This window comes from Aptenodytes patagonicus, chromosome 7 (genome assembly GCF_965638725.1).
Source record: "Aptenodytes patagonicus chromosome 7, bAptPat1.pri.cur, whole genome shotgun sequence".
Classification (NCBI taxonomy): domain Eukaryota; kingdom Metazoa; phylum Chordata; class Aves; order Sphenisciformes; family Spheniscidae; genus Aptenodytes; species Aptenodytes patagonicus.
This window is the reverse complement of record NC_134955.1, coordinates 8,681,017-8,696,055: the sequence shown is the minus strand read 5'-3', so window position 1 is coordinate 8,696,055 and position 15,039 is coordinate 8,681,017. Positions and strand designations below refer to the sequence as shown.

Genomic DNA, 15,039 nt, shown 5'->3' with positions numbered 1-15,039 from the left:
AACTTCAATTTTACCTACAAAGTCTAATGATGGATAATGATAAAATAGCATTATACTACAGAATTTCCTTTCTGAGGAATAACGTAAGTGATCTGAGGTAAAAGAACACTGCCTACACATCAATCCCTAAACTTTGTTATTATATCCACCCCTGAAATATTAAAGCTGACATGCAAATTATTTCCTCTTCTAGGAAGAGACAGACAGTTTACTGTATTTTAATGGAAACTTTTGGTCACATTATTGTAGGGGGGCAATCACATAAATATGGTATAAATATAAATCTGAAGTAGCCAGTGACCTCTATAAATCCACAGACCAGAAATTACCGTATTTTGCCAGTTCTTCAGCAGGCTGCTAGATGTTATTTGTATAAGCAAGAAATACAAAATTGTTACATACATAAATAAACACTGATGATTTCTGGAAGCTAATCTAAACTCTTGGTATAGAAAAAATAATCTATCATTTGAAAAAATGTTTGCTGTCCATTAATGTTTTTGCTTGCTGGTTTTGATAACAATGGGTTACAAAAGCTGTGGACAGAGAGATGCTCAACCATCAGCAAGGTATCTTCATCATTAACAGTCCTGCAAATCATAAGAATAGCATCTTTCCTATTTGGTCTTAATTCTGGGAAGGTTAAAGTGCGGGATAGCAATTCAATATTTGCCTAATGATACATACATCAATATGTTGGTTTCAGCTCTTCTTCTGAACAGGTTTGCTTTCTTAAATTGTAGTCTCTTTGCCCATGTTGATTTTGTTTCTGTTTTTAAAGTGTGTCAAAATATTCTCCTGGCTTAATGCAGTGTATCTTGGGAAATATTTTGCACAGTGAATCGCCACACCAAACAGACATTTGCTTATGTGGCACTGTTGCCATAGATCTGTATCTATCATGTATTTTCTAGTTTGCAGTGTTCAGCACATTAATGTCCAATCAAAGCTGACGTCAGCACACAGATAGTTGTGATGTATGGCATACTGACATAAACACACAAATCATGTTGCCCCATCTGGGCTTGAAAATTTAACAGAGCTCCAGATCTTCCTCTAGCCCCATACAAATCTACCTCCTGCTTCTGGCATAAACTTGGCAGCTCTGGAGGTGAGCCAGGACATGGTTAGGAGGGAAGCCAGGAATGGGGAGATTCAGGGAAAGAGTTTGTTGGCAGCTAGAAGAAGTATTGTTTTAAATTACACTAAAAAATAAAAAAAAAAACAACCAACCCAGTCCTGGAAAGTTTTCAGTCTTGCTAGATGTACTGCAGTTTTTCTAAATTAGTTAGTTCAGCCAAAATGTAATTATTCTAACAACATGGTAGCAACCCTGTTGTGCAGGCTGGGCTGGGCAACCATTCTATATCTTACTTTGTGCTCAGTGTTTTAGACAGACATTTTCTTTTAAGCGCAAATTTGCAATATTTGGTCTTAACCAAAGTGTACTTTCAAAACAACAGCTCAAGAAAATCCATGTAGCTAGTTGGATATATAAAAGGGAACTATACTTATGTGTTTAACCAGCTTTTGGGAAGGGCAATTATGGAAAAAGATTGCTTTGTCCTACTAATTTATTTGCAGAATCTACATAGCTTTGAGTAATTATTTGTGCATGTTTAAAAATACTTGTTTACAAATAAAGCAGTTCAAAATGTATCATCTTCTGTGTCTGAATATAAAGCATGGTATTCTACCAACACAAATATATGTATAGCCTGTATGCTCAAACTTACATACTGAAATTAATACTGTGTGTTTCGACTGGATTGAGTTCTTAATGTACCGCAATTTTATCATTACTACTATTAATCAAATCAATCTTGGTTCATCTGGATTCCATATTAGGAAAAAAATCCGTCTTTTCTACTCTGCTCTAATTTCTAGTTCTCCTCTGATTTCCTGTCAATTTTTTTCTAACACCCAGAGATATGTCCTCCCATTTTTATTTTGTCAGTTCCTAAAGAAATTAAAAACCTCACAAAATTTACATAATAAAAATATTTAAATTCTCAGTCCTTGAGCTGCATTAAGTAAAGAAAAGTCAAAGAATGGAAAATTTTCTTAGAACAGCTTCAACTTTTCTACATACTACATATAAAAAATCTCAAAATTTAAAAGGAAAGTAAGAGACTCATGTTAAAGATCTACAATGAGATCCAACTAGCACCTGTATAAAAACATTAAGCTCCTGAATCACATGCGCTTTGTATATTTACATTTGTATTCCGGTCAATACATTAACATAATTTTAATACTGATTTATATATTGAATTGAAAATAAGGTATTTTAGGACTATGTCTCTTTTCAAAGAGACATTAGGCCTGTATTTTGGTAGAGGGCTATATTTGACTTCTGTACCTTTACATTCTGGTACATTCTGGTAATCCCAACACTGATTTTATTTTAAAACATTTAATTAGAGTTAATACATTGAATCCTAAAATGGGTTTCATTACCTAAAAAACTACTTACAAACAACTGCTAGCACAGGGCCAAAACCCAGTTTAAACGGTGAGTTGCATACATTCCGTATGACAGCACAGAATTTAAAGATGAATTCAGATACTCTCCCCAAGTCTAGGAAAAACTGTAATTGAAGGCAACAATTTGTGTTGTTACCAACAGGTGAGTCCAGTAATTCTGAGACTTCATTTGAAAGAAGGTCTCAATAATAAACAGCAAGCAAGCAAGTTCATGCAAGGTAATACAAACCTTATGAAATTGAAGCAAATTTTGGTGCATGAATTTTCAAAAAAAGCTCAAAAATTGGTTGTGCCTTTTTTTGTTTCTATTACATTCTGTCATAAAGCTGAAGTAAGCTTAGTACTATAACAATGGCAGCCACATTGGACTATAATGAAACACTGGCTGGATATTCAATAGATGAAATAATTCTTGATATTTTCTGAGAGATTATCACGCAATGATGTGGTAATGACTTCACAATATACAAATATTTACCACTTGTCATTACTACTTAATCTCCAAAGGGTTTTAAATTGAAAAGATAAATTATTAATATTAAGAAACGGCTTAAATATTTATCACCATTTGTTAATAATTACTGCTCAGAAAATCACAGAATTACCCATACATTTTATTTGGGTAAAAGAAGTTAGGTATTAGGCCCTTGTACTAGTTTTATAGGGAGATACAGTTTGTGCACTTTTTTATTATTCACAAATCCCGGAAATAAAAGATTAATAACCGCTCTGCCAAAAAGTGTTGTATCAGTAATTAACAAAGACTGTAAAGTATAAAATTCTATACTTATTCTAACTCCAAGTTGATTAGCACTGTTGTCAGTGCCTGCACACACCAAATCTACTAAATGAACTCTGAATTTTGGCTCTAAAATGAATGCTCACTCAGACCACTGGAATATAAGACGAGCAACAGTACATTAACAAATTTTGGTATGTAGAAATCTGTATCAGTATCTCAAGAAAACTGAATACAAGCGTGATGTCTTTGCTGGAAAACAGATAGCCTAGAAATATACTTCAAGGATTTTCTACAAGCTACAATGCCTTCAGTGATGAGAAATCCGCATTTAGGGATTCTGACTGATTAGGCATCTTCTTTTACCTCTGAGGAACCTTACTGACTATAATAGAACTTAAGTATAAATATCTGTTCACATGGCTGAAATCACAGAAGCACTGATTTTGGTTGATTTGTTTATACGTACACTGTATTACATTAACTAATTTCAAGCAATGAATAGTATCTTTGAATAATTTTATGCAAGTTACAGAGGCAAAGAAAGGACAAGTAGCGAAGACGTGAGCAGGTAATTAGATGCAACGCACTCATAAAAATGGGAAGGGAGTAACAAAGCATCTGTTGGCCAATATGTTACACGATATATTAATTCCAGATTTTGGTTGTTCTCTTAAAGTTGCTTTTAATAATGTTTGTCCTGATAGTCTATATAAACTCAAGAGTCTTTCAACTGTGAAACTAGTTAGAACTAGTATTTTTGTTTCTTAAAAATTCAAAACATTTGAGCCATGGTTTCCTTATCTTACACCTAAAACACTGTCACTGTTATGGGAACTCTGCAATGTTATTATCAAATATATCAGATGAAGGTGGATGACACAGTATCCAATTAAAAAATTCTGGATAAATTTTCAGGAAAAATAATCAGCCAGGAAATAAAAACTAAATATCACACACTAAAAAAAATATCTTTGGATCTTCACTGAAGATGGATGGCCTGGACTTGTCTATTACTTGAGCTATAAAAGAATCTAATGCCAGCAAACCTTGGCACCCTACAAAATAAAAAGTATGTCTGTTTTGCCATTGGAGGGAAGACCTAAAGGCCAACAGTGATATGAGTGATGACTCAATATAGATAAAACAAGCAGGTCAGTAACAGTTGCTGCTGAGGCCTACAAAAATGAAAGTGAGAACAAAGACTACGTAGTTTAAATCAAACTTTCCATCTGTTGATCTCCAAATACTTTACAAAAGACAGGCAAGTGTTGCATTCCTCATTTACAAGTCATGTAACAAGCACAAAGATGTCATGTGAATTGTTCGAAGTCACAAGCCAGTGAACAGTGAGCTGGGAACCAAACTCAGCCTTTCGTTGAAGCCTTGTCTACCCCCCTCTATTTGAGGTTTGGTTTAGGAGGCTGCATCTATGGCTTCGGGGTACCAGGAAACTATTTGGTGGTATCATGAAGATGATGTGGGAGTCAAAGCCCAGAAAGCTGGGTGCCGAAAATCCCATTATTATCTGGCTGAAAGAGGTGACAGATGTACAGGGTATTAACGGGTGACACTTTTTGAGCTGAATCCCTGTTCAGTGCTTTTCTCTTCCGACTATTTCCTTAGCATTCAGTAGCTGAAAGCACAGGCTGCATGTGACTATGAATGGTTCTGGGGTGCAGGGCTCTTGCATAAGTCCTGCTGCAGTGGGTAGATGAAATAAGCCTGATAGAGCCCTTCTGAAGTGAAGGGTGAGGAGCTGGGAAGAAATTAGTATAAGATCTGGGCTGAGATGAGCCCAGCATCTCCCCTGAACACTATCTGGTCCTTATTGATGAGACTGTCTCACTGTTATAAAAGCATATATACGGAAAACTGTATGGTATTATTTGTCTTTAGTTATCACAAAAATGAAATGACCATTTGAACAGATTTGTTTACAAAATTAAGCACATAAATATTCAATGCTACAAGTTGGTCAAGCATAGTATAAAATACAGATGCAAAAGTACACTGAAAGAATGAGAGTCATATTACAAAAGAGCCATAACAAAACTGCTGAAATTAATGTATTTGAGACCAACTGGCTTAACTAAAATCCTATGATTCCATTAGGAATTATTCATTATAAGAAGTAGGTTTAGGAGTTCCTTTTGTTGCCATTTTGCCTGAAAAAAATGTCATTGCAGTTTGCTTACCAATTCAGAAAGGCTAATTATTGCTGCAACTTCAGTTCTTTAAACAGTGAATCGCATTTTATTCACAGGTGACCAAAAAGATCCTCCACTATTATTTCAATTAATAGTACACAAATATCAAAAGGAACATCTAACTGATGTTGGTAATCAAGTGGCAAGATTCTGAAATATAAAATCATTTAAAAAACTAATCCCTTATTCAGTATAAAATTATAGGCTGTCATCAGGAGCAGGCTGGCAGAGCTAGGTCCAGATGGGAAACTGGCTGGGCAATAAGAAGAGGTAGGGTGGAAATGATGGGTAGGCTGGAAACGATGGGAACCTAAGGAAAGACATGACTGCTCCCTCTGCTGGCAAGGTTCTCACCTGCTTTAATTTTTAACTAATGAGTAGGCATTTCTTTAATTATTTAGGATCTAGCCAATAAATAATGCAGAATGTTCCTTCCTCAGTCTGTTGCTGTGTGTGTGCACGTTTTTGAACTTATGGTGCCCTATTTCACTAGAATAATTTGCCATAGAATTAAGGCTCAGATGGATATCTAATGGTAGAGTTACTGGCTTTATATTTTAATTGTTCATAAAATGAAAGGCAAGATTAAGCTATTTAACCTTCAAAATATTCTATTTTACAATGTATACACATTTCCTATTTAATTTACATATTTCATAATATTACAATAAATTGCTCATCATATCATGTTATAACAAGAACCCTTTTATGTAGCAGTAAGATACTATGAAATGAAACATTCTGCAACACAAACACACTAAATTACATGCCATACCAAAAAAGTGCCATTCTTCCATGAGTAAAATTCATGACCAGAGAATTCAGCGATAATGTTTGTATTAAAACTTAATTAAAAGATGAAGATAAGTCATTCATTACTTGATTTGTGATATAAATTAATAGCTGCAGTAAGAACATTTAGAAAAAATCTGTTCTAGGATTTTGGCCTACAACCAGAAGCTCCCAGAACAGGAGGGATCAGCTTTTTTTGCCCACTGTTCTCATCTGAATCCTGGCTGAAAAGCTACTCCAGCTCCCAGCTTTCCAGAAGGCTCCATCCCAGGAATCCTCGCCTGCCATTTGGTTTGCTGATTTTAATCTCACAGGACTTTCTTACAGTGGCTCCACTATGCTGAACTGGCACTTGCTCCTAGAAGTGAGTTATTATTAAACTTGTAGGTCAATTGTGGCACTAACAACTCTTTGGAAGCTTTCAGCCACGGTGTACAATTTGCTGGTCTAATTAAATATTAATTCTAAGTGTTACATTCGGTAGCTAAGAGCTTTTATTTTCCATCATCAGTCTGGAAGAGAAAGAGGTTACAAGGCTAATTTAATCTTTTTTTTTCCCTAGCATTAAAGCTTAACTACACAGGCACAAAAACATCATTAAAGATGCAGTATTCCTTTTTATTATGACTATATTGTAATTAATAGAGCAGGTCTAAACAAAAAGATGTAAAATTAGATTCTGAAATTTCAAGGTTTTTAAACAACACCAAAAGTTCATATAAAAATGTTTCTAAGCAAACACTGCACAGAAATTCAATATTCAGTTATTTGAAAATAATTTCAGATGGGAAATACTTACGCAATAATTTAAATATAAAATAGTTTTACACAAAATTATTGTTCTTTGTTCTGAAATACAACAGACAACAGATAAAACCCATATTTAAAGCTAGATTCACAGGGCATTTTTTTCAAGAACTTGTACTTCTACTTATGCGAAAAAAATAGTATTGCTTCAGAAAAACAATACTACCTTCCATTTTCTAACAGAATTACTTGCTTAAAGCAGATAACTACTTTGTCCTGCATTATTTAAAGTCATTCTTTAATCTTTACTTATCAGCGTCCAAATGGGCTCAATACATGCGCCTCTTCCCTTCTGCTTCCATAACAGTTGTGTCCATGTCTGGACACTGGGCATTATATTAACTACTTAGTCCAGTAGCCAAAAGATTCCATATGCTTGAACAGATGACTATCTCCATACTGTGATGGGATATTTAACTGTTTAGGTCTAATATTGCAGTTGAAAGATTTATTTCTAAATCTTACCTAATTTTTTAAAGTTTTCATAGGCATATTTTCAGATTATATACATGAAATGCAAAATAAAATTGCAATGTTGTGTATACTCATTGACTTTTAAAGTTTAACATACTCATTTTGGAAAAGTGATTTTTTTGATTAAAAGACGGTGTGTTGATGAGATGGTGATAAGGATGTGTATATAGCGTCCTTCTCAAAAGTAAAATTTCTTAAAATAAGAAGTCTGTTTTAGGCATGCAATTTTAACATACAGTGTGACTGTTCATCATAATATAGCTGTCAGTTAAAAGACAATTAACATGTGGGTACAAAAACATGCTTCAGATGTATATTGTATTTGTTTTTGAAATGGGTAGTTGTTACCAAATCAGAAGTGGTAGAGCTAGAATACAGCCTGTTGGCAACCATAAACTTATTTTATGTAACAACAAATTATTTCTATTTCTTCTGCAATTTGATTAGCAAATACTATCAACAATAATAGAAATTGAAAACAACATTACTTACTGTCCCACAATTTAAATTTTGAATTATATACTTCTCTGAGCTTCCTACTCGATCATCATTTTAAAGATGCTTTTATGAATGTCTAGAATATCCAAACCAGAATATTCATATCTGAAAACTATGTGGATAACCCAAGAATACCTGTCATAAACTCATGACTCTCAATATTTCTTTGTATGGTTGTTAAACTGTATTTCTCACATACAACAAAAACCAACATGCAACATTAAAAAGCAAGTAAAAAACCCCAAATATTGAAAAATATAAGGACCATTTCATATTCATAGTTTCTATTTTGCAGAGAATTTCAAAAGCTTGCTTAACTATGATATAGAAACTACATGACATTTGATCTCAATACAAATTTGTGTGCAGCGGCTACCTCATCAAATACATTTGAAGGTTATTCAGCATTTCACACTTGTGAACTCTCAGAAGTTAGAGTTCTAAGGCAGGCAATCACTCTTAGCTCTCATCATAGGAATAAAGATTTCAAACTGTGAGAAATTCACAAGCTATAGGAGCTCACATCTTATAATCCGATATTAGCAATGGATTCTAAAGCACTCTATTACCTGACTTCGAGTTTAGCTGCTAAATTACTTAGTGTGAACACAAAAGGCTATGGATGTGAAAAGGTTTGTTTCTGAATTTTTCTACACTGAAACCTATAGTAACTTATGCACTTCAGTGAATTCAAAGCATCAAAACATTAATATTGTAGGAAATTAATTTTTTAACATACTGGATGAAATAATGAAAATACCTTGCTAAACAGAACTTCAGACTCTGAGGACAGGTTCTGTAACAAGACTTATTCATACTGACTTTTCATTAGTCAATTAATTTCCCTTGGTACATGCTGACTAATATGGTTGTTAGTCCTTACCAGTAATACAGCCTCAAGTTCAAAATAAAGAATGGCTTTAATAAAAGTGTTACGCTTTCTCCCAGTGAAAATAATAATCTACTCAAAAAAATACTACTTAAGTGATACAAAATTCAGAAGAACAGAATTATGAACATTATTTAGTATTTTGGGGGAAAGGTGTTTTTGGACTTACCAATGATTTCTAGTAATTAAAGAAAAAGAAGAAATTACAATAGGAAAATATTTTAAATTCTAATTTAGGGCTTTTGCAAGTATAAACCAGTGACATTAAAGTCCTTTAAGTCACACTCTGTAGCACAAAAAGTTTGGTTTGTTTTTTTTTTTTTCTAAATTAGGTACTAAAACACACAGATTATCAACATACAGAGAGTCCTTGTTTTTATAATATTCCTTAAATTTGAGAAGTGTAACAACAAATGAAATCCCTCTCCAGTCTGCCATCCTTGATCAATGCTAGATTTTAAAAATGGAAGTAATTTTCCCTTTTCAAATGCATCAGATTTCATAGGCACAATGCATTTTCAAGAAGCAGTAGAAAGACTTGAAAAATAACCTTCCATCAACTATTTTAATCATACTCATAAGTATCTCAATATTTATTACCTGACAGACAGTGTAAGATAAGAGTATGTTCAATCGGTAGAAAATATCAATCAAGTAAAACTTGTCACACATCATCTGAATAAAATTCATAATTGGATAAGTTTTTAGTGTCATTTTCTTGAAATCCTCTTCCAGAATAATGTACTCCTATTTTTGTGGTTGAGAAAAAGAATCTTCTTTTTTCTTCATGCACTGTTTACACTAGAAGTTTCATCAATAAAACACAAAGAATCTCTGTTCTTTAGTGGATTACAATTTCCTTAAATTATTCTGAAAAAACTCTGTAGACAACCAGATTTTTTGTAAATTTGTGTCTTTTACCAAAATATAGCCTTACAGAAGACTGTGAAGACATTCGGTGTCTTCACATGTCACAATGTCACATGTCACCAAACTGAGTGAATGAGCATCATCTTTGGATAAATGCAATTCAGAGTTATTAAATCCAAGACAATGAATAGCTAGAATAATGAAAGAGCCACATTGGTGGATGTGTACCACAGAGGGAAAAGCATCAAGAACAAAATCACTGTTTAATGTTCTTTAGTCATCGAAGAGACAAAGCAGACATTAGAATGTAGGAAAAGTGATCAAACAATAATAGCATTATTGTATTATGTTACTGTAACAAAGTAAAATATGATTAAAAGAAAAGTGACTTTAAAAACAGATTAAGGAGGCAGCATGAGAAAAAACAGAAAATAATCAGAATACAGAAAAGATAAAATAATCTTACTGTCTCATCAGCCAAGAACAAAGATACAATTTATGAAAAGTAAAGGCAAAATTAAACTTATTGAAAGAGAAAGAAACTAGGTAGATTTAATTTGTGGAACTCCCTGTCACAGTACAACATGCGAAGTATTTGGCAAAATATATAAAAGAAACCAATCTCAAACTATATATATATATTCCATATATATATTCCATATACATATGCATTATTCATAAACTACATATAAAAATTATAACTAGTCTGGGTTGGAAAGACATTGTCCATGTTGAAAATCAGTACTACCAATTGTGAGTTTTATTTCTTCTTCACTGGGGGCTGACAGAGACAAGATATGGTATGAGTCACTACTAAAAATCTATTTTTTCAAGAAAAAGCAGGTAAAAATGAAACTATTTTTCTGTATATGTTATGAAGACAAAACCTTGATTAAAATGTGGTTTTGAACTTATATTTACCTTCATGGAAATTATTAATGTGAAGAATTTACTTGTAGACCACCTAATTAATACAGTTGGGAGGCAAAAGATAACATAGAAAATACAGAAACAGTAGTTCAGGGAATAAATGTGGCATTTACTACATCTTCAGAAAAATAGTGTGCATTTTCTATGCCTTCAGTGTACTGACTTTAAGATTCAACAGAGAAAGCATATGCTAGAACTTACTCTGATCAAATGAAATACATATACAGAAATGCACTTGGAAAAAAAAATCCCTCTCTCTTATTCTCTTGGAAAGAAAAAATATTTTCTTTACTTTTTTAATCCAGCAAGAAACCTCAGCAACAGAATAGTGAGTAGCTGGGTTGTGAGAATGTGAGCAGCTGCTGTTATTATAACTAAAGGTCTGTCTACGGCTTGAGCCTGAGAGACCACATGTTCGGCTGTCCTCTCATCTTGCCATCCTCACCAATTAACTATTAACATGGAGGGCTGTACACATGCTCTCAGGGGCTCTTTAACAGGCTTCTTGGAGAGTGGAACAACTACACAGCAGGGCTCTGGGAACTGAGTAATGTGGGGTATAAGGAACCCTCAAGCAGCTTTGCTCCTCCTAATGACAGTTTTCTCCATAGTTTAGTGCTTAAAGAAGGATACATGAAGTTTAACAATTTCAAAACAAATTTAATGCTCTCATTTGTTTAAGGCTGCTAAGCAAAGATTCTGGAAATGTTTCTTTTTTTATTATTTGGAATATTCTAGCACTTACTGTAAAACAATTCTGTTAAAATTATAAAATCAGTTATTTAAAAAATGAGATACAATTTCAATCCTAACTCCACAGGAATTGATTTATATGGAATTTATAAACACAAAACCCAAATGAACTCCAGGTAAGTTTGCAACAAACAAAAAACTTCATCCTTCAGTTTGTTTCTTAGCGACGCTTCTGGACTTCTCTAAAATATGATCATACCTTTTATTGACATAGTATATAAAAAAAAGTACAATGAAACTGATTGTATGTCCCAATTATGGACAGATAATTCCAACGTGTAAAAAGAAGGATGCTAGTTTTACATTCATAAATTCTATTCATTGCATTAAATTTTACTGTCCATCTTTTTGAAGGCAAACTGCCATCTAATATTTAAAAAGAGCTAAGTAAGGAGATGGAGGTTTGCCCTGCAAAAGAAATATTCATACACTTTTGATTGTAATGGTAAAACTAGAAAATCAAGTTTGTTTCTTTATTTTCGAAGCAGTAAGTGCATCAGGTATCTAGATAAATAACATTTGCAGGTATTCAAACACCTTTGCAAAATGCAATACATAAGTGAGAGTCAGGTACTTACCTAAGATAGTATTTAATCTAATGATAACTCATCTACTATGAAAACATTTTGCATAATATGAGGTTTTATCCATTATTTTTTTACTATAATAAAATCAAACTAATATCTAAAATTATAGGTTCTCTGTTCATTGTGAATAATAATTTTGCTTTTGTAAGTTACATTTACCACTTGCAGTAAAAAAGACTAGCTACGTTTTTCCTTTTGCTGAAAAACTTTATTTCCAGCAGGTACCTTTAAGTCTCCATATACTCTCAGGAAAGGTGCTGTCAGCAGCTTCTGATTTTGCAGTTGGGAAAATTACTCTGATACCATAACTGGTTTGCTCCTGGTCCCAATACAAGGGGATATTAGAATTAAAGAGTAAACTTGTATCTTTCAATTCCTGGCTTTAAAAGCAAGTTCACACATCATCATAATGAGCATGACAGATGAAGACAGTGGACTGAAGTGTCTTGTATTGAAACTCTAAACAGTGTTCTGAAGGCAGTGGAAAAGTGCGCAGGGTGTTGTTAAAAAAAAGAAAGAAAGAAAAAAAAAGAGATTACTAGTAGGATTCTCTTTGCTTTTTTACAGTTTCTGAAATTTTGATAGATTTTCAAAAAAGACTAAGACCCACACAAGGCATAACTGTATCTAAGATGGTTTTATGCTTAGGTCTTTGTAGATTTTGCAGCACAACTGTCCCACAAAAGTACAGAAACGCTACAGTGAAGTTATATTTTAACTTTGCCCTTTGAACAAAAGGAGTTTGCAAAATGTCCAAAATGGCATTTATTTTCTTACCATAAACTTTAAATTTTTGCTAACTGATGTGTCAGCTATGAAATATAGGAAAGACAGCATTCCTACCTGGATAAGGTGAGCGGGCACTGTGATGATGCAGGCTGACAAAGATTTTCTGAGGAGGCCACGGAGAATGTACATAAATTTTGTAAGGCTATTAATATCTTCAGGAGTATCACTGATACAAATGTCATCACCCCACAACACGGAACCCAGACTCTGAATTCCTATCCGCAAAATATTCTTTTGTTTTTTCTATTGAAAAAAAAAAAAGCCAGTTATTTTTTAAATATTAAGAGGAAAATGTCATGTAATGTATTTAAAAAATACAATTTATAGAATTCATATCCATAATAATTACATAGTTTACGTAATCATAGCTTAATCTCAGACGATCTTACAAAAATTACAAATGGAATGGCATTTTTTTCACTGACTGGATATCATGCTATGTCAGATAAGCAAGTATGAGTGTAAGAGACAGCATGGAAATACCGAAAACTACTCATTTGCATTTTTTAACCATCTAAATGTAAGTATATTCTGACACAAGATCCAATAATACTATGAATTTTCATGTCCTTTCTCTCCTCCATCACTGCCTTAAAAACCGTGCAAAAGAATCTTTTCTCCCAGCTCTAAACTGATATGCTGGAAGGGCCTGAGTAATCAAACACAACTTTTCCCTCCGTTTTCAACTTTCCGCTGTGTTACTTTCATAACCTGACTATTCTGACTGCTTGCTTTAGTTTCACTTTTTCTGCTTCTTCTAAATGAACAAGGTCGGTGGCCTACCTCACCAACACATGGCCCTTTCACGATTTTAGAAGTCACTGTAAGTATCATCTACATTCCTGTCAACTCCTTCCAACTAATGAAGGAAGGTTTACCCACAGCTATGGAGAAACAGTCTGATGGAGACATCAGCAGATTGTCTCTTTAGGAATACACCTTTCTGAAAGTCTTTGACATGAGTGTTTCTGGATCTGCTTTAGTTAGCTACTGGGTACTAGAATCTAAGCTGTTTTGACATGTAAAATCCTAAACAGTCTCATGTGTTACCTATCTAAAGACTGTTTGCTGCCCTGCAGTACGCTGGCAGAAGAGCATCCAACAGAGGCAGTGGCTAAGATAAAGCCCCTTTTCTGAACGGGCAGATTATGAAGCCAGAGTTGTAATTTGTCTATGCAAAGTAAAATGTCATCTCTCATGATGACAAATCTCATTTCTGCTTATTTTATGTGACCTTTCCTGGTGATCTTTGAGAAGGATTTTAGGTGTATTTGCTATCAATAGCTGAGAGAGAGACAATAAGCACCCTGTTGAAAGACTTCCTGTACAAGGTGATCAAAGATACATTTCTAGAGTTCAGGGTTCATACTTAAAGGCCAGGGTTTTTTTTGTTGTTTGTTTTGTTTATATATATATATATATATATATAAAAAATAAATACTAGTTTAGATAAATAAAAGCTTCCAGGTACTGTCCATTACAGCAAAGTGCTTTGATAAACTGCAGATATTCATTTCCACCAGCTGGAATAAACAGTAATTATCAAGCACAAAACATTGCACAGCTGCTCTGGAAATCCAGAGAAAAGGTTTTCACCAGACAAGAGGCTACTCTTATAAATACTTCCTTCTCCATATTGGGTAGACAGAGCCTGAGTTGTGAAACACAGTTAGTACCACATGGCTCTGCATTTAGCCAACTCTCATGGCTTACACAGTGAGCTGATCTGCCAATTTGCTTACAATCTTTGTGAAAGCGATGTATGTTTTAACTCTGGTGGATCCTTTAGTCTCGGGCTTTGCAGGCTTTTAGGCTTTACTTAGGTAAAGTTAACGTTTTACACTACTGTACGAAGATCAGGATAATAGTACAGGATAATATGACACAATCTGACTTCTCTGTATGATATTTGTTAGGCTCAGATGTTCAGTTTTAAAAAGAATAGGAAAAATAGACGCCAGTCTAATATTCTTTAGTGACTTCTAATCAGAGCAGATTCACGCATTTCTTGATGTGTGTTTAAGAACAGTACAAAATCAGGCGTTTAAGAAAACTATCCAGATATAATGGATATTGACCACGCAGAGAAAGTGTTCTGGTATTTCAAAATTTCAGAGCAAACACATAAAAATTACAGAAGCTTTTTTAATGAGAAAAATAATTTTTTCTTATGAAGAACATCCATAAGAACAACATACTAACAGAGAAAAAACT

At 33.7% G+C, this 15,039-nt stretch overlaps 1 protein-coding gene across 1 annotated transcript in view; it reads right to left on the bottom strand.

Annotated features, from left to right (window-relative positions):
* The window catches only part of ELP4 (elongator acetyltransferase complex subunit 4), a 159,098-nt gene that overhangs the window by 88,087 nt on the left and 55,972 nt on the right, over positions 1–15,039 (bottom strand). The window contains exon 7 of the mRNA XM_076343502.1: positions 12,880–13,068. Coding sequence (XP_076199617.1) covers positions 12,880–13,068 — 189 coding nt within the window. The remainder of the gene's footprint in view (positions 1–12,879; positions 13,069–15,039) is intronic.